The 26,308-nt window shown below is 31.7% G+C and overlaps 6 protein-coding genes and 1 non-coding gene across 7 annotated transcripts; 4 read left to right on the plus strand and 3 right to left on the minus strand.

Moving 5' to 3' along the window:
- Positions 1-1,288: 1,288 nt before the first annotated feature.
- On the plus strand, positions 1,289-2,431 carry LOC111417798 (stromal cell-derived factor 2). The gene is made up of 3 exons (XM_023050175.2): positions 1,289-1,455; positions 1,599-1,824; positions 1,878-2,431. The coding sequence occupies exons 1-3, from the start codon at positions 1,383-1,385 to the stop codon at positions 2,233-2,235; spliced, it is 657 nt and encodes a 218-aa protein (XP_022905943.1). The 5' UTR covers positions 1,289-1,382; the 3' UTR covers positions 2,236-2,431.
- Positions 2,241-11,631, minus strand: LOC111417796 (inter-alpha-trypsin inhibitor heavy chain H4-like). Its single transcript, XM_071197119.1, has 8 exons — positions 10,827-11,631; positions 10,512-10,761; positions 10,304-10,458; positions 9,168-10,072; positions 5,624-6,404; positions 4,713-5,189; positions 4,479-4,644; positions 2,241-2,400 (listed from the first exon to the last, which is right to left on the minus strand). The coding sequence occupies exons 4-8, from the start codon at positions 10,041-10,043 to the stop codon at positions 2,355-2,357; spliced, it is 2,346 nt and encodes a 781-aa protein (XP_071053220.1). The 5' UTR covers positions 10,044-10,072; positions 10,304-10,458; positions 10,512-10,761; positions 10,827-11,631; the 3' UTR covers positions 2,241-2,354.
- Positions 11,632-12,659: 1,028 nt separating this feature from the next.
- On the minus strand, positions 12,660-15,092 carry LOC111417817 (Succinyl-coenzyme A synthetase beta subunit, ADP-forming). The gene is made up of 5 exons (XM_023050199.2): positions 14,831-15,092; positions 14,331-14,575; positions 14,110-14,272; positions 13,271-13,961; positions 12,660-13,217 (listed from the first exon to the last, which is right to left on the minus strand). Exons 1-5 carry the CDS (start codon positions 14,888-14,890, stop codon positions 13,054-13,056), a joined length of 1,323 nt encoding a protein of 440 aa, XP_022905967.1. The 5' UTR covers positions 14,891-15,092; the 3' UTR covers positions 12,660-13,053.
- Positions 15,093-15,349: 257 nt separating this feature from the next.
- LOC111417803 (thialysine N-epsilon-acetyltransferase) lies at positions 15,350-16,160 on the plus strand. The gene is made up of 2 exons (XM_023050180.2): positions 15,350-15,646; positions 15,700-16,160. The coding sequence occupies exons 1-2, from the start codon at positions 15,581-15,583 to the stop codon at positions 16,111-16,113; spliced, it is 480 nt and encodes a 159-aa protein (XP_022905948.1). The 5' UTR covers positions 15,350-15,580; the 3' UTR covers positions 16,114-16,160.
- Positions 16,161-16,178: 18 nt separating this feature from the next.
- LOC111417804 (cuticle protein 19-like) lies at positions 16,179-17,281 on the minus strand. The gene is made up of 2 exons (XM_023050183.2): positions 16,785-17,281; positions 16,179-16,731 (listed from the first exon to the last, which is right to left on the minus strand). Exons 1-2 carry the CDS (start codon positions 16,959-16,961, stop codon positions 16,501-16,503), a joined length of 408 nt encoding a protein of 135 aa, XP_022905951.1. The 5' UTR covers positions 16,962-17,281; the 3' UTR covers positions 16,179-16,500.
- Positions 17,282-17,291: 10 nt separating this feature from the next.
- On the plus strand, positions 17,292-17,363 carry TRNAE-UUC (transfer RNA glutamic acid (anticodon UUC)). The gene has a single exon. It is a non-coding gene; the product is annotated as a tRNA-Glu (tRNA).
- Positions 17,364-20,817: 3,454 nt separating this feature from the next.
- On the plus strand, positions 20,818-22,960 carry LOC111417802 (elongation of very long chain fatty acids protein baldspot). The gene has a single exon (XM_023050179.2). It carries the CDS (start codon positions 21,003-21,005, stop codon positions 21,852-21,854), a length of 852 nt encoding a protein of 283 aa, XP_022905947.1. The 5' UTR covers positions 20,818-21,002; the 3' UTR covers positions 21,855-22,960.
- The last annotated feature ends 3,348 nt before the right edge of the window (positions 22,961-26,308 follow it).

Consider the following 26,308-nt stretch of genomic DNA (forward strand, 5'->3'; position numbering starts at 1 on the left):
TTTTGTTTTTTGAGATAAGTGCGTCATCTTTGGACTCATTTTAAAGGTTCTTTAATGAAGATGACAAATATGTCAAAATTGACGTTGACGTTTCAAACCTGAAGTGATTGTATTTCCAATAATATTAAAGTTAAATATGTCGAGTTTGGACTCATTTTAAAGGATTTTTTATGAAGTTGTCAAATATGTCAAAATCGACAGTTCAAAGTTCGAACTTTTCGAGATAAATGCGTCCAGTTTGGACTCACTGTTATTTTATAAAGACTACGAATATATTAATAAAATTAAAGTTGACATTGACAACTGAACGTTTTTTTCACGACTAAACCCGACTTTTCCCGATAGTGCTAGTGTAAAACTAAACCACAGTATATATAACAGTTATATATACTGTGACTAAACCTAGAACTAGAAATATTCAGGCATAGCCGTGCGTCTTCAGACTTTTCTAAGTTCTTGTCTAAGACGCCCGACTAAATCTAAAACTTTCTAGTTCTACGACTAGTGTTAGTTCTAGTTTTAATTGTTATTTAACCCTAAATTCTTGTACATTGTAATTGATCTAAAAAAAATTTTTTTTTGATTTAATCCACTTACCTTGCTTATAATTTCATCCGTTTACCCATTTTGAATTAAATACAACCTTTAAATCCAATTAATTATGTGTTTTTTATTAAAAAACTTAAATTCAATTTCAATTTTGACAACCACCTGCAATATTTGGATCTTAATCACCATGGTAACCGATTCAAGTTGCATAACCTAACAATAATAAAATTATAACCGTTAATATTTCGCTTTATATTTTAACATCTTTTTGATTTTATTTCATATCTTTTTTTTATATTTTTGTATATTGTTTCTTAATAGTGTATTTCACACACTGTATAAATAAAAACATAGAAATGTCAATTCTTCCAATGACGTCACAGCCAGGCCTTTGTGGGGGGATACGTTCATAACAACAGCGTTCATGTGGAGTTGGATAATCTAATACAATATGTTTCCTCAATGGACCTTGACCTAGAACTAGAAACATTCAAACATGTTGCATTTCATGTGGGACAAAGTGGTACCTACGCCTAGTTTCTATAGAAATATATTTTTGTATATTGCATTTTAAGTGGAATTCACTGTATGTTTATTGCAAAGTTTGTTAAGAGTAAAATTTAATTTATTTACCTTTTGTATTCAATAAAGATTATTTATTTATACAAAACTTTATAATTTTTTATGCGTACGATGTTTTAATTTAAAAATCAATAATTTTTTCAAATTTGGTCACACTGATTTGTTCCTAACTTCGCAATGAATACTTCAAATCCACATTCACGTCTGTTTTATATGACACGTCCAGCTCCAGCGGATAAAATCGTTTAAAAATGAAGAATATCATCGATTTATTCATCTCATTCTTTCTCGTTAACACCATTTGCAATTTTTCCACGATCGCAGGTAAAAATTATTTAAACATTTTTATAATTTCATTAAAAAAAACATCTTTTTAACTGTGTGATGGTGTGTGGACGATTCCTATTGGTCCACGTCGTTTTAACCGCATTCAATTTAAATGTTGATTTACTTTTTTTACATTTTAGGAGCTAAACAAAGATATGTAACATGTGGATCTGTTGTGAAATTAATGAATTCAGATTATAGAGTACGATTACATTCTCATGATGTGAAATATGGTACAGGAAGTGGTCAGCAATCTGTAACAGGAACAGAAGTTCAAGAAGATGTGAATAGTCATTGGGCGATTAAAGCTGGAACAGGGGAGGTTTGTCAAAGAGGCAAACCAATTCCATGCGGATCAGTAATTAGGTTCATAATGAAATTAAAATGGTTTTATGGGGTATTAATTAATTTTAATTTAGGTTAGAACATATAACAACAAATAAAAATCTGCATTCGCATCATTTTTCGAGTCCTTTAAGTGGAAATCAAGAAATTAGTTGTTATGGTGATGATAAAGGTGAAGGTGATACTGGGGATCATTGGATGGTGGTATGCCCAGGGGATTCTTGGACAAGGGATGATAATATTATGTTGAAACATATTGATACAAATCAATATTTGGCTGCATCAGGAAAAACTTTTGGGAGACCAATTAATGGGCAAATGGAAATTGTAGGGGTGAGATCAACAAGTGGATCTGTTCATTGGCAAGCAATGGAAGGTGTCTTTTTACATGCACCTAATATAATGGAAAAACACATACATACAGAACTGTAAGCTAATTTCTTTTTTAAGTAGACAATTTATTACTTCTGTAATTTTATATAAAAAATGCAAAAAAAAAAGTTTGGATTAATTACAACAAAAAACTAGTCATATCTTAAAATAACAATGTATTATTGTATAATTGGTCTCGTTGGTGGACAACAAATTGCTGCATACCTAAAAAGGAAATATATTATATAAGTTATAATCTTTCTTTTTAATGTAAAATTTGGTTATTACCCTAGAAAAATTCAAGAATCATCATGTGGCTTAAAAATCGACCAAAAAACACGTTAAAAATAAAAAGAAAGTGTAGAACATACCGAAAAATTATATTAAAGTATTAATGCGACGTCACATTTTGTGACGTCACAAGCAATGTTAACCCAAGGTTATAATATAAGAGATTGTCTAGGTTCCTATACTGCAATACTAAAGATTAAAGAGTAAACAAGATGCGACGCTAGAGTGAGAAACTCTAGTTTTGAAAAGTCCTCACAATAACAAACCTAACCTACAAATGTGCCAGTTGGTATATTCTAACCTATACAAGATGAGACGTTAGAGTCAGAAATTCAAATTTTGAAAAAAGATAGCAGACATTCCAATTTAAATGTCCTGGCAATGGCAAACCATTCCAATTTAAAGGTCCATAGCGTTCAAGGTCATAAAAAATGGCAGCCCTACATCAAAGGTGCCGACAGGAAGCGCCGCATCTTGTTTACTATTTAATCTTTGGTAATACTTTGATTTTAGTTTGTGGGCGAGAGTGTTTCATGACGTAAGTGGTTTGCGCGCGCAACCTCAAAGTCATGTTTAGTGTTAGTGTCTTCTCTAGTATAACATAAATCAATTATTATTACTTTAGTTTGCTTGAATTATTTTATGGTAAGTGAATTTGTATCAAAAATTAAGTTGAATTAATATATATGTTAATTATATACCATACTAAATATATTAAAGTAATTCAATTACATTATTTTAAAAATTTGAATTATTTCCCCATATTATTTGTCGCCAATGACGTAATGCGCATAAACTTAGACAACTTATTATACGGGCTGTTTTATGAGTACATACGTAAATATGTTATAAATTTGTTCATTTTAAGCAGAAAAGTTCCTAAAAACATGTGCTCAATTCTCAAAGGTAACTGAAATACAGCTAGTTAATGCATAAACTAAATATCGAAATTCTGACTGTAAAGGAAGGGTTCAAATATCCCACCGCCTAACTCGATGCACTTGGCTGATCTGTTGAAGATATCATGCACTGTGCTGCATAATTTATCCTGATGTGCCTTGATTCGTGCAGCACTGGCCGTAATACGAGCTATTAGCTCGTGTTTACTTATACTTGATAAACATCGCTTTTCAGTCATCCCCACATTCTGTAATTTAAGGGATTAAGTAATCAGTTGACCGAGCTGGCCAAAGGTTTGGTTCAGGTATTGTGTCACTTGCAATACCTGAATATCATGCTGGAAGAACATATTGGCTCTGGTAGCCAAAGGAATATCTTCTAACAGTATTGGAAGCTCATTGCGCAATAACTCTAAATATCTGTCCGCTGTTAGACGCTCGGGTAGTACGAAATGTCCAATTAACTTTTTGCTAATTATTCCTCTCCATACATTCACCGAGAATTTTACACAAAATGCCAATCTCCTGGCAAAGTCTGTTGGTTCAAAGTGTTATACTGGTTGAACATGGAATAGATACACAAGGCATTAGTACGCAATGTTCTCCATACTTTTACATGAGGAACATCAAGACGAGCAGAAAGTACTTGTATTTGTAACAGAACCGGCTTCATACAATCTGTTGAATATTCGAGTAAATGCTCTTGAATCTGGTAATTCTGGTAGCACTCGGTTAGGAAACATTTGCATTGCAAAAACCGTAACAAACCACCATATCAGCATATTCTGCATGAGTCAATATGTGTGACATTATCAACAACTTAGTCGACACGTCAACCAAATAATGTTAAATGTTAAACATTGAGGTACGTACGTGATATTAATTTATGCATTAACTGGCTGTAACTCAGTTACCTTTGAGAATTGAGCATATGTTTTTAGGAACTTTTCTGCTTAAAATGAACAACTAACACTAAACCTAGAACAAGAAAATATCGGAATTTACAACCCACCCTCTGGATTTTAGGTTATCTTTAGTTTATAGATGGTGAACAACGACATTTGCACAAATTGTCGATTTTTAAGCGACATGATTCTTGAATTAACCTATTACCCTTCTATATCGCATTGGTATTGCTCAAAAATGTGCATGTTTGTTAAAAATCGTAACATTTCCGGACAGTCGTGGATAAATTTGCAATAACCTGTTCCACCCATCGGTGTTGTTGGGCAAGTAACATCATCTGGACTTCGTTTATTTATGTCAATTTTATATGTTCCTAGAAAAAACGGAAGAAAAATAATGTAATAATTAAGAATTAATCTTTATTTGTTATTTTTAGTCTACCTTTTTCCGTTTTCATTAAATCATCTTTTAATATTTCATCTATCCAAGGAACTTTTCGTTTAAGTTGGTCAACATTTACAATTTTTTCTTTAGGTCGTTGAGTGGTGGTAGTAGTAGTAGTAGTTGTTGTTGGTGTTATTGTAGTGGTACTCATATCTAGGGATACTATTGGTTCATCTTTACCAGTAGCTATCAAATCGACTACATCATTCGTCGCGTTTGGTTTAACAACCACCATAGAACTCACTGGAGTAACAAAATTATATTTCAAAGCGATATCGAGCGCTTTCTGTTTAATTTCTTCCTCGTTTTCAGAATTTTCACTTATTTCTTTTTCTTCAAGTAATTGTTGAATCGTTACATAAGCCCATAATCTTTCTAGTTTCGTTACTGGTTTTTTGACTTCCGGTACTAAATTTATGGGACCCGTCGCACTTTGTGCTGTTATTGTTGGAAGTGTATCAAAATTATTTTTATCTAGATAGCAAAAATAACACATTTTATTAAGTTGAATGATAGCTCTATTCTTATTATTCTGTTAAGACGACTTTTTAGGTTGTGTAGGGAGTAGAGAGGGCTGGGAGTCTTTACATCATCTACTTGTACTGTGTGATGAGTAGAGATGAGAGAGGAGAATATTCTTCACTAGAAAATTCTCCGAGATAATTTCGCATAAACGCAAGGTAGATGAATAGATATATATTTGTTAAATGCTAACTGAAAGAAATGACACGATCTGATGCTGAAGACCTTTCTGATATTGAAGTGATTGAATGCAGTGAATGCAGCCATCTCTAGTAATGCGTTCAGAAATAAACAAGATGAGTTGTGATGAGAAACTGAGGAGAGGAGATGGATAGTGGCAATGAGGAGAGTTATTATTGTTATTACTGAGGGCAATAAACTCTTACCAAGTTTTCCTGTAACAACAAGTTCCGATCCATTATACATAATAGGAAAAGTAGTTTTTGTAACTTCTTTCGCATCAGAAACATATTTAAATGTTATATTATTCATAATCGGCAATGAAATCATTTTATAAAAATCGTGTAATTGAATTGCAGCATCAGCACCTTCATAAATATGCCTAGAAAACCCGTAATTTCTCAAACTCAATTTTTTTAAGAGATCCTTTTTCGCGTCAGCTCCAAAAGACAAACAATAAATGGGGGTTTTATATTTATTGTTTTTTGTAACGTCCTCAATAATTTCATTGTGATTCGTATTTCCGACGGTTGCATCACCATCCGTTAAAAATATAATAATCGGTTGAGGTTCATTCGGATTTCCTTTCAATTCATTCACCGAGTGTAATGCAAACATTAACGAATCGTAAATGTTAGTTCCTCCACCGGCTGCGAAATTTGCGACAACACGTTCAGCTTCGTCGCGATTTTCTGAGGTCACATAATCACTGGGACGAAGTGTTAATTGGTTTAAATCTCCCCCTGTGTAAGTTGTACGAGAACCATCTAAGTGTAAATGAATTACGAAGAAGTTAAATTCTATCAACGAAAATTTATCGTCAGATTTTAAGTCATTTAGAATTTTTTTCATCGCAGTTTTTAATTGCTCGATTTTTGCTCCTTCCATACTTCCGCTTGTATCTAATACGAAGAGAACATTTTTTGATAGTGGTTTTTGTTTTGGGGGAGCAAAAAAGTGTATGAAAAAACCATCTTCTAATAAAACCTAAAAATAAGAAACAACAATAATTGTAATTATTTAATTTTTAATTATATTTAAATCATTTCTTAAGTACTTTATCAAACATTTCATTCATTACACAACAATAAAATTATCCCTTAAATATACAGTGTGTTAATTAATTATCGAACCCGACGTCATCATTGAAAGTATGCAACCAATATCACAGTATACACGATTTGCGTATTGCAATACCAATACTGGTTGCATACTTGCAGTGATGACGTCGGGTACGATAATTAATTAACACACTGTATGTTCAACACTTCTCTTTATATACCAGTGAATTTCACTTAACCCTTTGTGTCCCGACGGTACTATTCGGCGCTTTTAGAGCTATCGGTACTTTCCACTATACAAGAAAGAACCTGTATAAAAAATGATGCAATCTGCACTGTAGGGTTTTAGGTATATTTAAACTTATTCATCCAGATGTGAGGTTGGATGTTTAGTGAAAAGTGGTGTTGCTGAATTTTGTTGTTCAAAAAGGTTGTTCGTGTAGAAAAAAGTTACATTTTGTGTTTAGTAGATCCGTCAGGATAATAACAGGTACAATATTGAGATTGATGAGCCAAGCGAATACAGATATGTTTTGGACTTGAATAAAGCTTTGACTGATGAAGAGCTTGAAAAATTTGTGTTGAATTAGAAAATCTTCCGTTGCATAATTCTGAACAGACAGACATAGAAGATTGAGAATAGAGTAGAGTGAGATACCTATACTAAAAGATGAAGAAGTAGAACAACTAACTAATCAAAATGAGGAAAGTGACACTGAAGTCGTAGAAATACATGGCAAAGGATCCAAGAAGAAGAACAAGGCAGAAATTGATATAAAATGGAGAAAACGGAAAAAGTGACTGAAATTCCAGGATACGATTATCCAGAAGGAATAATTGGTGATACTTTTGCAACTTGCAATAATCCTACAGATCATTTTCTGACACTAATGGGCAACTGTGTGAAAGATATTACCTATCAAACGCTAAACTTGAAAGAAGAAGAGTTGCTGTGTTTCCTTGGCATAAATTTCTTAATGAGTTATGACAGTTTGCCAAACTATAAACTCTTATGGAGTAATGCTGAAGACTAAATAAAAATAGAATGATTGATTTCGATAACTTTTTTACAAGTATCTGTCTTTTGGAAAAACTGAAACTTGAGAAAACCTTAGCTTGTGGAACAATAAGGTCTCAAAAAGAGGTGCACCAAAAAATTTAGTAGATGAAAAACGAATGAAAAGAGGAGATTATGATTACTAGATCTCAAATTTAGATATAAGTTATTACAAATGGAAGGGCAGTAAGTGCGTGAAATTTTGCTCTAATTTTCATGGAACAGAAGAGACCACCGTAAAAAGGAAGTTACAATAAAGACATGGGTTCGGTAGATTATGCCGATCAACTTCCAAGAAGTGATATATGCTTCGTCAATTCTTTTGTCATATATTCTGAATGTGAAGCGCAATGTTCACCAGCCCAGTTACCCGAAAGACGAAAGTTTCGCTGTGGATTACTTTTGGAAAAGAAAGAGAAAGGTGTGAAAATTGTTCTGCCAATGCTATTCAGTTCAGAGAAAAAAGAACTGTTTTTCTGAATATCATAATGTGATTTAGCTAAAGCAAGTGTTACTTATTTTCTAAATTTTAATGCCTGACGGTACTCTCAAGTAGCATTATGCCCCTAGAAATGGGGGACTGTCATATTTTGCTAAAATTGATCCCAAAGGCCTTTACTGAGTGTATTTTGATGGCGTTTTAATTCTGTCACAATGTTTCAAAATCTTTAACGTCTTGGGACACAAAGGGTTAAAATGCAATATACTTGCTTTGTCCCACATAAAATGCAACATGTCTGAATGTTTCTAGTTGTAGGTCTAATGTTATTAGTTCTAGTGACAGCGGTAGATAGCGCTAGTTAGCATGAGATATCGCTATGTTGCATACTTTTATTGAAGTAAACCTAGAACTAACACTAGACCTAGAACTAGAATCATTCGGGTTTAGCCGTCTTGAGAGACGTGCGGCTAAATCCGAATGTTTCTAGTTCTCGGTCTACTGTTAGTTCTAGTATTGCACTAGCACTATCACCAGAACTGACACAAGACCTAGAACTAGAATCATTTGGGTTTAGCCGTCTTGAGAGACTTACGGCTAAACCCGAATGTTTGTAGTTCTCGGTCTAGTGTTAGTTCTAGTATTGCACTATCACCAGAACTAACACAAGACCTAAAACTAGAATCATTCGGGTTTAGCCGTCTTGAGAGACGTGCGGCTAAATCCGAATGTTTCTAGTTCTCGGTCTAATGTTAGTTCTAGTTTTACACTATCACTAAAACTAACAGAAGACCTACAACTGGAATCATTCGGGTTTAGTCGTCTTGAGAGACGTGCGGCTAAATCCGAATGTTTCTAGTTCTCGGTCTAGTGTTAGTTCTAGTATTGCACTAGCACTATCACTAGAACTAACACAAGACCTAGAACTGGAATCATTCGGATTTAGCCATCTTGCGAGACTTGCGGCTAAACCCGAATGTTTCTAGTTCTAAGTCTAGTGTTAGTTCTAGTTTTAATTGTTATTCAACGTTAAATTATGGCATATTTTTATTGAACGAAAAGTAGAACTAACACTAGACCTAGAATCAGAAACATTGGGGTTTAGCCATGCGTCTCTTTAAGACGGCCGAAAACTCAGGGTTATGATAAGGATGTCACCTTTTTTCTAGCAAATTAATAATTTTTATATTTACTTCACCACCGTTTTGATTTCTTTCAACATCATATTGAACAACAAATTGTCCTGATAAACCAGTTTCTTCAAAATGGTTCATAAATTTTGCTAATTCCTTTTGTCTATGGATATCCGGTTTAAAATTAATTCTGGCAGAATTTCGATTAATCCTTTGAATTTTTGCTCTTGGGTCTAAATCTTGTTGGGATTGGATTAAATTATTTCCAGATCGAATTGGTGGTGCTCTAACCATCCTCAATGGTACACTTTCGTTAATTTCGACTTCAACTTCAAGATCTTTAACGGGTTGCCTCGGATTTATGTTAATAATCAATTCGTACATGTTATCTTTTAACTCTAATAATTGTTCGTATGTTAAATAGAAAGTTGCTTTACTTAAAGGTTCGATGTTTAAAAACACTGTAAATCGGTTTGAATCTCGGACACTCGCAACTACATGAGCGGCGGTTTGTCCCTTTTCTACAGCTTTGTTATAAATTCCTTCAGCTTCTTCTTTTTCTTTTACATGAGAAGTGTGATCCCGTCCATTTACCGCCATAACAAATTTAGAAATGAAAGCTTTTTCGGGTAGGATTACAGCAAAAACGGTTTCTTGGGCGATTTTAGCTTCATTTCGAACTTTACTTATAATCACAGTTTCAGCATATCGATTGCTTACTTTCGATTTAATTCGCAGCGAATAAATTTTTGGTATTTCTACTTCATGGTTGAATTCGTCATAATCTCCGTCTTCTTTTGCGTTCCGGATTTGACGCGATTTCGGTTCAGAATCTAAAGTTAATATTAAATCCGATTTACTTGGGTTGAAGTTAAAACAATTTGATGTTGTAATCAACATTGTAAGAAGTGGTAATAATAGAAATTTTAATTTCATTTTGTTGGAGTTCTTCCTTTAATTTAAACCTACAAAATAAGATTTCTTAGTTTATTTTAGAATATTTGTTATAACAATACTAGTAACAACACTAAAGTTTCTATTTTTTTGATTTTATAGGTTATCTTTATGTTTTTATAGGTCAAAGATTGAAATTATGTTTATCAAGCTTATGAATAATGATTATTAATAGATTAATATTAAAAAATTGTGTTTTTAAGATCTCATTTCGAAAGAAATCGACTTAATAAATAACTCACCGCTTTTTATTGACCGAAATATGGCTTGTTTAAAACAGCAAAGAATTTATTGCAGATTTATCTTCAAATGTTGAACATGAACTGATCTCTTTGATTGTTAATTTCAATCGTTATATCCCCACCTTTGATCTTGTAGGAGCAGCAGTTTTAGTAACCTGATAAATAATTTTGAATTAAAAAACACGAATTTGTTTAAATAAAAAAATACATTAAATATTTTACAAAGCCGAATGATTAGTTCTTGTTCTGAGATATCAGGCTTCAAATCATGTAAGTTCCAACTTATACCTTAGTAATGCTCGTTTTAGTTCAACCCCAATAAGTTGCATTCTTTTTCTTGCGTTCATTTTATTTCAATTTTATTACTTTTGACTTTTTGAATATCGAAATCTCAAACGTCACTGTGACATATTTATTTCAAAACATGATAAAACAAAAATCCTTGTTAATTTTGCCAACTTTACAAAAATTTGACAGGTATTATAGAAAGAAAAGAAAACTGTAAAATCATTCGTTATATTACCTTAAGGTCCGTTGAGTATTGGTTATAAGGTTATCCAACTCGAACAAATTGACGTTGACGGGGTGAGGTAGGAAACGTGACGTCATTGGAGGACAAGCTGCCCATTATGTATGGTATATGGTATACAGGTGTCCCATATCTTCCGCATCAGAGCATTATACAGTTGTAGAATACATTATTTTGAAGCAATTTTTCTAATAAATTTTTTTCGAAATGTTTATAATAACCGCATGGGAATTGTTTAACGACGTCCAATAACGGACGACTTTAATTCACAGAAAAAGTTTATTTCTCTTTCCGTGTCGAATCTATTGGTGTCACCGATTACCTGAGTCTGATTTACGATCTGCTAAGGTTGGTATTAATATTTAAAAATTAAATTGCTATCTTCATTGCTGCTAACTTCGGGTTTAACGTGTTTTTATTCAAACGAATACATCATAAAAGAACACCACGAACTTGTCCATTTGTCTATTATATGATAACTAACTTCAGATTTAAAATGTCAACCTCAATTTTGACATATTTGTGATCTTTATTAAAAATCCTTTAAAATGAGTACAAGCACGACATATTTATCTTCAATATTAATAAAGTTATGGTCAACTTCCGGTTAGAAATGTCAACGTCAATTTTGACATATTTGTAATTGTTGTGAAAAATCCTTTAAAATGAGCCCAAACATGACACGTTTAATTCCAATATTAGTCGAGATATAAGCAACTTCCGGTTTGAAATGTCAATGTCATTTTGACAAATTCTTGATTTTTATAAAATGTCTTAAAATTTATCACAAAAACAAAAATATAATGAAAAAATATAAAAAATTAAGGTTGGTATTAACATTTAAAAATTAAATTGTGTTAGTTGTTTAACAATTTCTAGTTGTTGTGTTAGTTCTAGTGATAGTGCTAATGTAAAACTAGAACTAACACTAGACCTAGAACTAGAAATATTCGGGTTTAGTTGTGCGTCTTCAGACTTTTCTAAGTTCTTGTCTAAAACGCCCTTCTAAACCTAAAACTTTGTAGTTCTAGGTCTAGTGTGGTTCTAGTTTTAATTGTTATTTAACCCTAAATTCTTGTACATTTTAATTGATCTAAAAATTTTTTTTTTTGATTTAGTCCACTTACCTTGCTTATAATTTCATCCATTTACCCATTTTAAATTAAATACAACCTTTAAATCCAATTAATTATGTGTTTTTCATTAAAAAACTTAAATTCAACGTCAATTTTGACAAGCAACTGCAATATTTGGATCTTAATCACCATGGTAACCGAGTCAAGGTGCATAACCTTAAAATAATAAAATTTTATTGCGATTTTTTTATCAATTCTAACCTAATTAAAAATATCTTTTTTTGATTTAATCCACTTACCTTGTTTATAATACCCTAGATAAACCAATTTTGAGTTAAAGACAGCCTTTTAAACCAATTAAATAAGACTTTTTCCTTAAAAAAACTTAAATTCAATTTCAATTTTGACAAGCACCTGCCATATTTGGATCGTAATCACCATGGTAACCGAGTCAAGTTGGATAATCTAACAATAATAAAATTATAACCGTTAATATTTTAATATTATTTTAATTTTAGTTTATCTTTTTCTTATATTTTTGTATATTGCTTCTTAAGTGAAATACACCGTATAAATAAAAACATAGAAATGTCAATTCTTCCAATGACGTCACAGCAAGGCCATTGCGAGGGGATACGTTCATATAACCTTATACAGTATGTTTACTCAACGGACCTCGATATTACATCACATTGTCTTTAATCTTTCTTATTTATTCATCGTGTTTCAATTACAACAAAAAATGTAAAAATAATATTTGAGATATAATTTATTTAAATTAAAATATACAGAATAATTACCATATAATAAGCCTGATGGTAGTTTATTTTAAACATTCACATAAAGAAATAGAAGAACGAATCTTCACAATACTTATCTGTAATTAACAACCTCCTCTTATCCTTATTTACAATTATTATTAAAAACAAAATAATTTAATAATTTCAAACACGTTTTGAACAAAATAAAAAAACTTCTCTTATAGATTCTAATAATTACTTTCTCCCTAAATTAAAAATACAAAAAGTTAATAATTTCAATGAAAATAAATACGACGTCTTATTAAAACCTTAGGAAGGTGAATTACTGATATTTTTATGTTAATTGATTAATAATTTTTAATTTAAACGCTAAAAAGCATTTATTTATAGAGGCATTTCGAAATTAACGTCTAATTTAGCATCTCTGGCTAAACTAACAATACTGGATAATTTCACGGCGAGTCTTGCAGCTTCATCTAAATTGTCAACAGGAAGAATTTTCATTCCTGAACTTGCAATAATTACTTTAGCATCATCCACGTTTGTACCTTAAAAAAATATAAATAAGTAAATAACATTTAAAAAGAAATCTTTAATTTACCTTGAAGGCGGCAAATAATTGGAATTTTTAATTTTAAATCTTTTGCTGCAGCAACAATACCTTCAGCAATAACATCACATCTCATAATGCCACCAAAAATATTTACAAGGATTGAATAAACTTTAGGATCGGCGGTAATGATTTTAAAAGCTTCCTTAACAGCGGTTGCTGTAGCACCACCACCAACGTCCAAGAAATTAGCTGGTTGTCCTCCATGTAAAGAAATAATATCCATAGTAGCCATAGCTAAACCAGCACCATTTACTAAACACCCAATATTTCCATCTAAAGAGATGTAATTTAAATTAAATTTAGCCGCTTGGACCTCTTTTTCATCTTCTTGTGTCCAATCGCGAAGCGCAAAAACGTCTTTTTGGCGGAAATCTGCGTTGTCGTCAAAACGAACTTTGGCGTCAAGGGCGTAGTATTTTTCACCAGCATCTTCTGCGTATGGGTTAATCTCGATTAAAAGAGCATCTTTTTCACAGAACAATTTGTACATGTTCATTAAAAGTTGTACGGTATTATCCATTTGTTTCTCAAGACCCACTTTTTTAACCACTTTTTGAGCTTGTTCTTTCGTTATTCCAACCATAATATCGATTGGTTCATATGTTATGGCATCAGGATTTTCAGCTGCAACTTCTTCTATGTTTACACCACCTTGGGATGATGCAATTATAACAGGACCCTAAAAATAAAATGAAATATGATTAAAATATGAAATGTAGGCAACAATTTATACTGAAGTGTAAAATAAGTTGTCTACGTGTTACGTCAATAACTTAAAAATGAGGTTATGTTTCTTAAATTTTAATAAAGCACTAAATTGTATTTACTTTAAACGCCCTTTCCATCATAATTGCAAAATAATACTCTTTCCTGGGAAACTTTCTTTCAGTAACCATAACAGCATTGCAAATTCTTCCTTTTTCACCAGTTTGTTTGGTGACTAAGTATTGTCCAAGCATTTTTCCAGAAATGTCAGCTGCTTCTTCAGGGCTTTACATAAAAAGGAACTAATATAACTCAATAATAAAAGGAGAAAACTATGACTTACGAGTAAACCATGCGAACACCACCTTTGAGTCCATTTTTAAAGGAACCTTTACCACGACCTCCTGCTAAAACTTGTGCTTTAAGCACTAAATCTTTGGTGTTTAATTTTTCAGCGATTTGTTTGGCCTCTTCTTTAGTTTTAGCAACCCCAAAATTGGGAACTTGAATCCCGGCATTTCTCAAAATTGTGTAACTAATATGTTCATGAACACTTAAATTTCTGGTTTGGCATACTGCAGCTAAAACCTGACACAACAAATAAAAAATAATAATAGGTTACATAACCCCCTCACTATATTTAATACCATCAGGTGTTGTTAAAGGGGGAATGTTAAATTAGAACTCAAGGGCGATAAGGAATTTTTCAAGGATATCCGGAGATGCGAAGGTTATTACTTCGAATTTTTGATTAAATGAAATAGAATTGGAAGAAATTTTCCATTGTTAATTGGGGAAAAGACGGGAAACGCCTTTTTAATCTCATACACACATTAAACTTACTTTTGGTGCTGTTTTAAAGACAGCATTTTCTGCTAAAACAGTTCGTAATATGGTGGCCATCGTATTTGGTTGTTGTATGATGAAACTGGGACAAATCGAGACCGTATGACTACGATTTTATTAACCCAAGGAATGACCGTGTGTGCGCAAGCGAAGATTGTTACGAAACGGCGCCAAATGCTTGGTTCCAACACAGTTTCAAAATGAAATAGATTTGAAATAAAAAATTCCGCTTTTCATTTACGATAATAAATAAAGTGCGTGGATTGAATACTCGATTGTTGTTGTAGGGGGCAAAGATCATATTGTAATTTCTATTACTTTATGACCTTTAATACGAACTTTTTATCTCAATAACACATCATGACAAGGTTTTTTATTTTTACATAAATGAAACACGTCTTTCAATGAAAAAGAATTTGAATCTTATAACTAGTTTAATTAGAATAAAAAAATTAGTATTATAAACCATTTTCATTAATTTATTTCATATAAATTAATTTATAAAATGGAATTGTCAATGTCAATTTGACATTGACAGTAGTAAACTTAACCTAAAATTTATCAACAATCAAAATTATTATCTAAAAATCTTGTTAATCTTAATAGTATCCTTAAAAGCACTTTAATTTCCAATTTAGATCAAAAACTTGTTGAATAAGTATCAATATAAACTATTACCAACACGTGGATATTTATTAATCTTATACTCAAATTTTAAATATTTTCTAACCTAAAAAAATTGTCAAAATGAAAGAATTTCTTGTAAGAAAAGCGAAAAAGGAAGATATGAAAGATGTTTATGAAATGATTAAAGTGAGTACTTCCAAAAAAATTAACGAATACATAAAATTAAATTACATTATTAGGGATTAGCTATTTTTGAAAAAATGCCGAATGAAGTAAAAATATCACCAGAAACATTACAAAAAGACGGTTTTGGACCAAACCCGACGTTTCACTGCTTTGTGGCTGAATTAAACTCGGAAATAATTGGGTTTACTATTTATTATTATTGTTATTCGACTTGGTTGGGTACAAGCATTTTTTTAGAAGATTTATTTGTAAAAGAGGAGTTTCGTAAACAAGGGGTTGGCGAAGAATTATTTAAAAAAGTCGCTAAATTAGCTCACGAAAGCAGCCATAGATTAGATTTTCACGTTTTACGGTGGAACCCCGCTGTGGATTTTTATAAAAAACTTGGTGCCATTGATTTGACGAAAACGGAAGAGTGGCATTTGTATCGATTAAATGATGAAGCTTTAAATAAACTATTTAGTTAAATAAGAAAATGCAAATTAGTTAAATAAACTATTTAGTTAAATGCAAATTTTGCTTTACTGTGAACTTGGTTGCCTATATTACTTTAAATGATTTTTGTTAGATTCTCCTCTTCAACTTACGTTTAATTTATTAGAAATGTGTGAATTTATTATGAATAGACTAGATACAACTAACATCGAATCATTTCTTTTTTTAAAGAATTTGTTATAAAATAAATAAAATATTCCATTTGATTTTAAAAATAAATTAGTGCTGATGAGTGAATATGTTGATAACTAATTTAGTTTTTGTGTAAAATTGATGGCTTATACTATCTAAAAATCACAATTTTGTTTTCTCAACTTTTCTTAAAATTTCCATAATTATTAACAAAACCATCTTCTTTTTCATTCCTCTTTTTCTTCATTAGATGCAATTGTTGGATTCGTTTTATGGACAACAGCATTAAATCCACTGTGTTTATCAGCTGTGTATTCAACAATACGAACAGAGCCATCCGGTTCTACCAAAGAATATTTTCCTTTAACAATATCACCATCTCTACTTTCTTGCTGTGATTTGATATCTCCAGTGTAAAAATCGTTAACACCATATTTAAACACATATTTTGGAATAGTCTAAAAAGTATTAAACAATTTAAATATTTTTATGGAAACAAATTAAAACTTACATAAAAATCTATTAAATGCTCATCATTTCCAACGTCGTACTGGTGTTTATTAAATTCTCCCTCTTCGTCGGTTCTTCTTTTAATCCCCCCATGGACGATTGAAATTGAAATAAAAATTAAGATCGCTTTTTGAAAATGTTTGAATTCCATTATGTTCTTCTTTAAACTCTCTGGCATTTCTAACTGGTGAAAATGTTGAACATCCTTTATATAAGCTTTCTTTTTCTTCTTGGAGAAGAAGAAAGCTGCTGTTAATGAGAAGACGTTAAAATCAATTTTTTCTCTTGGGAAATCCAACGAGAAATGGGAGCACGAAAACTTTTGCAAACTCCGCTATAAATCATAATTTATCAAAAATGTTTCTAGTTAACAACTATTATGTTATAATATTTATCTTGAAGCGTCTTAACGCAAAAATATTGTATAACATCTTATTTATTATCCTAAAAAAATATTGTTAATTTTTGTTGCGGGGTGAATTTTCACAGTTGGTACCTAAATTGTATATCCGATATGGTCTAGTGGCTAGGATACCTGGCTTTCACCCAGGAGGCTCGGGTTCGATTCCCGGTATCGGAAATTTTTTTTTTGTTATTTGTTGTATTTATTTCCGGTATGTGAGAATATAGCTAACCATCAATGGGCTAAGATTCTCCACATGCATGAATTATTAGTGCCAGTAAGAAGCCAATTTAGTGGCGTCAGAAATTGTTTCCACACAAATGTGATAATTATGTACTAAAAAAATGGGCATAGTAATAAAAATGGCACTTCGTCGGCTACTTAATGGTTTAGGCTTTGTTGACCTGTACCTATCCTTCAGACCACCTTTTCCTCGGTCGTCCCACTGATCGTCTTCCTCTTGGTTTATACTGCAGCGCCAATTTTCAATGCAACTCCAACCTTGTTTTTGAGATTTGAGGGCGCCCAAGATAATTTTAGTTAGGCCAGAATATATCTGGCTAAAATTGGAAATATTGCTAATCATTCCAGACTTATTATAACTTGCAACCAAAAATGTTGTTAGCACAATCCCAAACTTATCTTTGAGCAATTTTTGACATTTCAGAAGCTAATTCTAAATGGTTACTTGCTCTTAGTGATGGAACGGATAGTGATTTTGCGAAAAACTGGATATCCGATTATCCGGCATATCTATCCGGACATTATGGTTATAATTTCTCGTGCATTTCTAAAGTGATACCCTATATTGCCATATTATTGCGATATTTGAACAAAAATGAAATTAATAAAAAAGCTGATAAGATAAGATAAGTCTTATTTGGATCCAAGATACAAAATGAATTTTTTTGATGTTGATTTAACTCACGAAGCGACTCTAAAAAGAGGATACTTTAATTAATAATTGGTGATATTTCCACAAGAATCCTTCAAAAAATGAATTTTATAGCGAATTTTGAAAATTATCGATGAAAATTTTATCAAAACTTCAAATATTGTTTTCTCAAAAACGAAAAAATTATTTTTCAAAACGTATTGGTTCATTGGAAAGAGGACACTTTTATTAACATTTTGGGAAATTTTCATACTCATATTCCAAGAAATGGATTTTATTCGAATTTTTAAAACTTAATCGGCGAAAATTGAAAAATTCGAAAAAATTGTCAATCACTTCAAAAACTTATTTCTTAAGAACTGAATGTGATTTTTCAAAACGGATTTTAGCATTAAAAAGAGGATACTTTATTTAATATGATGACATTTCCACAAGGATCCTTCAAGAAATTAATTTTATAGCGAATTTTGAAAATTATCGATGAAAATTGTAACATCGAAAATTCAAATATTGTTTTCTCGAAAACGAAAAATTATTTTTCAAAACGTGTTGGTTCATTGGAAAGAGGACATTTTTATTAACAATTTGGGAAATTTTCATACTCCTATTCCAAGAACTGGATTTTATACGAATTTTTAAAACTTAATCTTCGAAAATTGCAAAATTCGAAAAAATTGTCGATTATTTCAACAATTTTTTTCTCAAGAACTAAAAGTGATTTTTCAAAACGGTTTTCTGCATCAAAAAGAGGATACTTTAATTAATAATTGGTGATATTTCCACAAGAATCCTTCAAAAAATGAATTTTATGGCGAATTTTGAAAATTATCGATGAAAATTGCAACATCGAAAATTTTTTCAAAACTTCAAATATTGTTTTCTCAAAAACTAAAAGTTATTTTTCAAAACGGGTTGGTTCATTGGAAAGAGAACACTTTTATTAACACTTTGGGAAATTTTCATACTCATACTCAATTATGAAATTATCTATATTAACAAAAATATTGAGGAATCAAATAAAAAAATAACAGCCTTTTCACAAAATCTGGATGGAATTCTAGATATTTTTTTTTATTTCAAACTCAGCCAACGTCACTCCTACCATTTTCTTAAAAATGGTGTGTCCTTCCTAAAAGGCCGAGCAAGGTAATTTTTGACGTTTTAGAAATATTAAATTAATGCAGTAATCTTCAGTTGGTTATAATTAGGGCTCGGATTTTATGCAAAATGTATTTAAAGAGCTATTCCGTCGAGTACAAATAGGGAATCGTGGAAGACTCCAGGGGTGTAAATCTTGTAGCATTCTGTAAAGAGAAGATGCTGGTGTCAACTGGTGGACCAAGGAAATGAGAAAAAACGCAGAGTTGGATCAGGTCGGCAGTCGTTATTTTCTGAGTTGGAAGATTGCATCTGGAAATGGATTGCAGGCAGGAGAGCAATGGCTTTGGTTGTGCGCAGGGCTGATATTCAAAAATTTGCCCTTGAAACAGCAATTGAATTTGATATATCCACAGAAGAATTTAAAGCATCGTCACACTGGTTGGACAACTTCCTTAAACGATATGAACTGTCTCTAAGGAGATCAACAACATTGTTTAAGCTGGAAGACAATGAAGTTGTTAAGCGTGCACTTGCGTTTAAGCTTTTTGTTGATGGCATCGATTTTTCGAAATACCAACTCTCCAACATGATTGCTATGGATGAGACAACGATATTCCTAGGCCAAGGAGCTCAAACGACAGTTCACCACAAGGCTTCTTCGTCGATTTACGTTCCTTCTACCGGTTACGATAGTGCACGTGTTACCTGTATTTTGGCGATTCGTCTAGATGGCAAGAAAATATCGTCATTTTTAATCACTAAAGGTAAAAAAGACCAGATTCAACGTGTTTCAGGAATTTATGTCATTGAAAGTGAAAAAGCCTGGTGCACCCAAGCAGTTATAAGAAAGTGGGTTGATTTTATGCTGCCACCACTGTGTGTCAGAATAGAGGTTTACTAGTTTGGGATTCAGCCAGTACTCACCGCGCTAAAGACATGAAAAACTTTCTTGCTGAGAGGAAGATTGATCAAATAATGATTCCGGCAGTGACTGGTTACCTCCAGACACTTGTCATTGCAATATACAAGCTATTCAAGGATCATTTGCGGATGGAAATCAATTGAAAACAGAATGGTGAGAAATCATCGAGGTAATTTTGTAAAACCAGGCTTACAAGAAGTTGTGAATTGTAATATATCGCAAGACATGAGAGATTCGGACCAATGATTCAACAGGAAATGGATTTGGAAGAAAATCAGAATATAATTCAGAATTTTATTTATGACGATGTTCCAGAAAAAGATGACATGACTGTAGTTGAATAAATTAAAATTTCTGTATTCTGTGTAAAATAAATATTAAATAAAAATATATAAATATACTTTTATTTTTGCCATCCCCCGAAAATAAGCGCGTATTTTGGACCAAAAAAGAAAGTAACTCTTATTTTCGGAAAAAGACGGTAATACAGAATTCTTCTGTGTAAATGTGTAAGGTTGGTTGCATAAATTCTTATTTAAATGTAGAATACAATACAGAATACAGGATTGAGTTATAACTTATAACAATGCAAAATTAACTAATAAGATCTTGATGACTGAAAGAATTAAAATAAATTTTTGTAGAAGGTTTCAATTTAAAAATTTTCCGATGAGTCGGTACCGATACAAAACGCATGCGCTCTATGTTGCTTGTATGGGCGTCGAGCGAACGGAGTCCCATTTTGCCGGTCCCAACTCCTTCAAGTAACCGTCCGTCGTCTTCGTCATTTTGCTCGTGATAGTCGTCGGTGGGGTAGAAAAGAATCCGCCAAGTCTACCGGTAGTTCAGTGCTAGAAACGCGCGCGATTTGTTTGCACACAAACCTGGATCCCTTACGATGGACGTGTCGTTGCCGAATTACTCATACATGTTCAACTTCGAAAGTGGTTTCAAACACCAGGACACCCGCACGTGGATGACGGAAAATTGGACCTTAGGATTCTACTATGTTGGCGTTTACATGATTCTTATTTTCGGCGGCCAACATTTGATGCAAAACAGACCCAGATTCGAACTGCGAGGAGTTTTAGTTTTATGGAACACACTTTTGGCAACGTTTAGTATAATGGGGGCCTGCAGAACCGTACCGGAATTCATTCACACATTAACCCATCACGGTTTGTACCATTCCGTCTGCATACCATCGTTTATCGAGCAAGATAAAGTCTCCGGTTTTTGGACTTGGATGTTCGTTTTAAGTAAACTCCCGGAACTCGGCGATACCATTTTCATAGTTCTTAGAAAGCAACCCTTAATTTTCCTACATTGGTACCATCACATAACGGTGCTTCTTTACTCTTGGTTCAGTTATACAGAGTATACAGCAAGCGCCCGATGGTTCATTGTGATGAATTATTGCGTCCATTCCGTAATGTACTCTTATTACGCTTTAAGAGCGATGGGTTACAGCCCGCCGAGGCAAATCGCGATGGTTATTACTTCATTGCAATTATTACAAATGGTGATTGGTTGTTTAATCAACATTTGGGCGCATCAATTGCTCCAAAATAAATCCGAGTGCCACATCTCGCCGTTTAATATCAAATTGTCGATCGCTATGTATTTCAGTTATTTTGTATTATTTGCGCGGTTCTTCCACAAGGCCTATTTATCAAAGGAACGTAAATCGAAAAATCGAAGCGCACCAATCACTGCTGATTACCCCCTACTTAAATCTAAGGTGCAGTAGTGATAAAAAATACAAATAATTAAAAAAAAAAAAATAGAGTTCTTTCAATTTTTTGTGTTTTTTGTGTGCAAATTGTTAATAATTAATTTTTTTTAATTGAAATGGTGTTTATGGAAGGATTTGTGATTTTTCTTTGTGTAACTTCTTCCTGATCCATTTCAATAATTAATTAATTAATTCGTTGATAAGATGTAGAAATTAATAATTGGGGTGATTTTTTTGTAATAAAATTGTAGAAATTAATGAAACAAGTATAAAATTACTGTTATAAATAAAATAAGTACAATTAAGTGTAATAAATCAACTTGATAAAAAGGAAAAATCAAAATAAACTGTTGAAGTAGCAAAATTACTAAAAAGTAGGGCTTTCGGTTCTAATTAAACATTAAAAAAGTTGATAGATAAAAATGTTGTTAAAAATTTTATTAAATTGGATAAAAATAAATTTAGATAAATTGTTAAAAGTAGATAAAAAATGTCTATTATTAATTAAACTTGCATAAATTTAACATAATTGAAAAACAAAAACAAACAATTTTTTTTATAATTTATAAAAAAACATTTTGCATACAAAAAACACATAAAACGTTTTAATAACACAAAATAAAACTATTTTACCCACTTTTTCCTCTACATTAAAAAATTATTTAAAACACTTTAACGTTTTAAAATTTAAATATTAATTTATTTCGTGCTTTTTAGTTTACATTCCAAACAATATTTTCACGTATCATAGTTTAATTAAATATTTTGGACGAAAGGGTTTATTATGATATATATTTTTTTAATAAACTAACTTATTGCATTTCAATTACAAATAGCAATACAAAACGGGGTACTTTTTTATAGATTTCGCGATTATTGCGTCTTTATTTACGCTAGTCATTACATTTTAAGTTTACTTTTAAGTGTAAGACACATTGTCATAACGTAACAACAGATCGTTCAAATTTTCAAAAAATTTGATTGACGAGGAATAATAAAAAAGTTGGTTGTACTTTCTGCATTTAATATTCATTTTTTGTTTGTTTTTATCGTTTGTATTGTGGACAATTTATCCATACTGGTTTTGTCTTTAAATTAAAGGTTGAAGCTTTAAAAAAAAATTGATTCGTTTTATTTTTCTAACCCATTAATCAAAATATTAATTATTATCTTTAAAATTCTTTGGTAAGTATTTGATAATTAAAATGTTTATGTGCACAGAAAATTATTTCTATAAATCACTTCATAATTTCTATTCATTAAATGTAATTGAAAAAAATTACAATTGCTCAGTCCATGTACTAATTTGTTTATGGGTTTTTTGCTTGTTAAGCATTGAATAAATTGTAACACTTAATGTTACTGTAAACAGTTTGTTGGATGTTATTGAAAGAAAAATTTAAATGTAAATATGTTACACCTAAATTACGAAACATTATGAAAATAATTAATTTGAGTACTAATAACTTCAAAGAAACACGTAATTAAGTCAATGTATCATAATGATATTGATATTAATAAGACTGATTGCATCAATTACTAGTTTTTATGTTTTAATTATGTCCATAACAGTTTCAAGCTCCATATAGATCAATATCTATATAATAACAGTGTTTAGTTTTATATTTATACATAAAATAATGAAACAAAATAAAATAATCTAATAATTAGTTGAATAAGTTTAGACAAAGATTGGCAAAAAAATGTTTTGTCTGATTTGATCGAAAAATACAATACTTTAGGGGTAAAAAGAACAAAAAAAGATTTACTGTTGCAACATGGCCCTCAATATGACTGCTTCGAAAAAGTTAAAATCACTAATATGGCATAAAATAGCTTGATTAACAAGACCTGGATGATGAGTAGAATTTTTGAAAAATACTTCTTAGGATTACTGTTTGTGGAGAACTGTCTCAAAATATGTCAAAATATGGAAGATAACAAACGGTAAACTTTGTTAAAAACGATGAAATGGTAGAAGAAGATAATTGGGACGAAGAACATGTTCTTTCCTTGTCTGAAATAAAGTCTTTATATGACCCGAGGTAATGCCAACAGCAAACCCTAAAAATTTGACATTTACAGGTATTATTGAAAAAAAAATTGATCTCTGGCATTATTGAATCTTGCATTATTTGATGTAAGTCTATAAGTAGTTTCTTCATAATGTCTGAGGTTTTGCCAATATAATTAAAGACTTTTTCTTGCAGTATGAAACTCTGAGAACATAATTCTTAACATTTTCTTGTTGTTTCGAGCCTCTTTACAATAATTCCAAACTGCTTCCTGATACTTGGAGATTCACCAAGGTAATTGCAGAAATTTTCTCGCAGTGTGGCATCTCTTCGATGTAATCCCAGAGTATTCCTTAAAGTCTGAAGTCTTGCCAGTGCAAGTACATACAGTATTGAATCTTATTAATCCAACCCAACCCAAAAATTTTACCTTGACAGGTATTATTAAAAAAAATTGATTTGGTGTCAAAAGTATAGGCTTTTCATGCAATCTTGAATCCTATCATTGAAGATTTTTTCATAATGTCTGAGGTTATGCCAATATAATTAAAGAATAATAATTCTTGACGTTTTGGGTCTCTTCACAATAATTTCAAACATCTTTCTGATGCTTGCTGCCAGTTATTATAATTTCTGTCTTACTCTTGAAATTTGGAGATTCACCAAGGTAATTGCAGAAATTTTCTCATAGTGTAACATCTCTTTGATGTAATTCCAAAGTATTCCTTAAAGTCTAAAGTCTTGCCAGTGCAAGTACATACAGTATTGAATCTTATTACCCAACCCAAAACTTTAACCTTGACAGGAATTATTAAAAAAATTGATTTTGTGTTAAAAGTATAGACTTTTCATGCAATCTTGAACTCTGCCATTCTAGATTTCTTCATAATGTCTGAGGTTATGCCAATATAATTAAAGATTATCATACAATTTCAGACTTTTTCTTGCAGTATGAAACTCTGGGAACGTAATTCTTAACATTTTCTTGATGTTTCGAGCCTCTTTACAATAATTCCAAACTTCTTCCTGATGCTTGGTGCCAGTAGTTATAATTTCTGTCTTACTCTTGAAATCTGGAGATTCACCAGAGTACTTCCAGAGTATTTCTCGCAGTGTAACATCTCTTCGATGTAATTCCAGAGTATTCCTTAAAGTCTGAAATCTTGCCAGTGCAAGTACATAAAGTGTTACACTTTATTAATCCAACCCAACCCAAAAATTTGACCTTGACATGTATTATTAAAAAAAAATTTATTTGGTGTCAAAAGTATAGGCTTTTCATGCAATCTTGAATCCTACCATTGTAGATTTTTCATATTGTCTGTGATTTTGCCAATATAATTAAAGACTGTCAGTATCATTTCAGAATTTTCTTGCAGTATGAAACCCTAGGAACGTAATTCTTAACATTTTCTTGATGTTTCGAGCCTTTTCACAATAATTCCAAACTTCTTCCTGATGGTTGCTGCCAGTCATTATAATTTCTGTCTTACTCTTGAAATTATATATAGTATTAAATCTTGTTTGTGTAATTCTAAGTTTCTTTATAGCATATGGTGTTTGATTACAGTAGATACTTTTATTTTGTGAGTACTATTTTACATATAAAAATTATGAGTTTCAAAACCAGTACGGTAGCACCAGTGTGGTGTTAGGAAGTTTTCACATCAATCCAACACCTTTTGAACATATCAAACTAATGTCCACAAAATTCTAAGTAAAAACCTATATAAGTAGAAAACCGTCTAAAATGACCATAAAACAAAATAATCTTTAATGGATGATAGGATATAATTCTTTTTTGAGTAATCATCGTTTACACCGCGTCTGGATTGAAGAGGTTATAGTCTACGTATAAAACAGAGAGTGTACCAAACACAGAAATGTTTTATTCAGAAATTTATACCTGGTTTGTATTGAAAATTCACGCTCCATTTTTTCTGTTTAAGATATTAAATTCCACATATTGGCAAAAAATAATGTAGAAATTCTAAATAAATTAATATTAACAAAGTTTAAAATCATAAAATCAGAAAGAAATGGTCTGAAGTTAGCATGGAGGCAATGGAAGAGAACAAGACAGCAAGCAGAGTATGAAGAGTACGTGCAGAAGAGGATCAACTGTAAGAAAGAGTTTGCAGAAAACCTTCTAAGAGAAACTTCCGTCAAGATAGTAGACAATTCTGGAAGTCCATGCGGAGAAAATTTGGAAAAAAAGTAAGGAGCATAAAAGACAGCTTGAAAGAGGAAACGGAAGAAGTGCTGGAAGTATAGAGATCCTATTATGAGAAGAAATTCAAAGATGGAGGTGAAGGCAGAAGCATGGTGTTGGCAGAAGAACTCGTCCAAACGGTATGGAGGGCGGACGCGCAGATTGGCAAAGAAACAATCTTCCCTATAAACAAAAATGGGGTTTCGGCAAGCTGTGGAAACTACAGGGCAATATAACTCATT

The sequence above is a fragment of the Onthophagus taurus genome, chromosome 6, assembly GCF_036711975.1.
Source record: "Onthophagus taurus isolate NC chromosome 6, IU_Otau_3.0, whole genome shotgun sequence".
Classification (NCBI taxonomy): domain Eukaryota; kingdom Metazoa; phylum Arthropoda; class Insecta; order Coleoptera; family Scarabaeidae; genus Onthophagus; species Onthophagus taurus.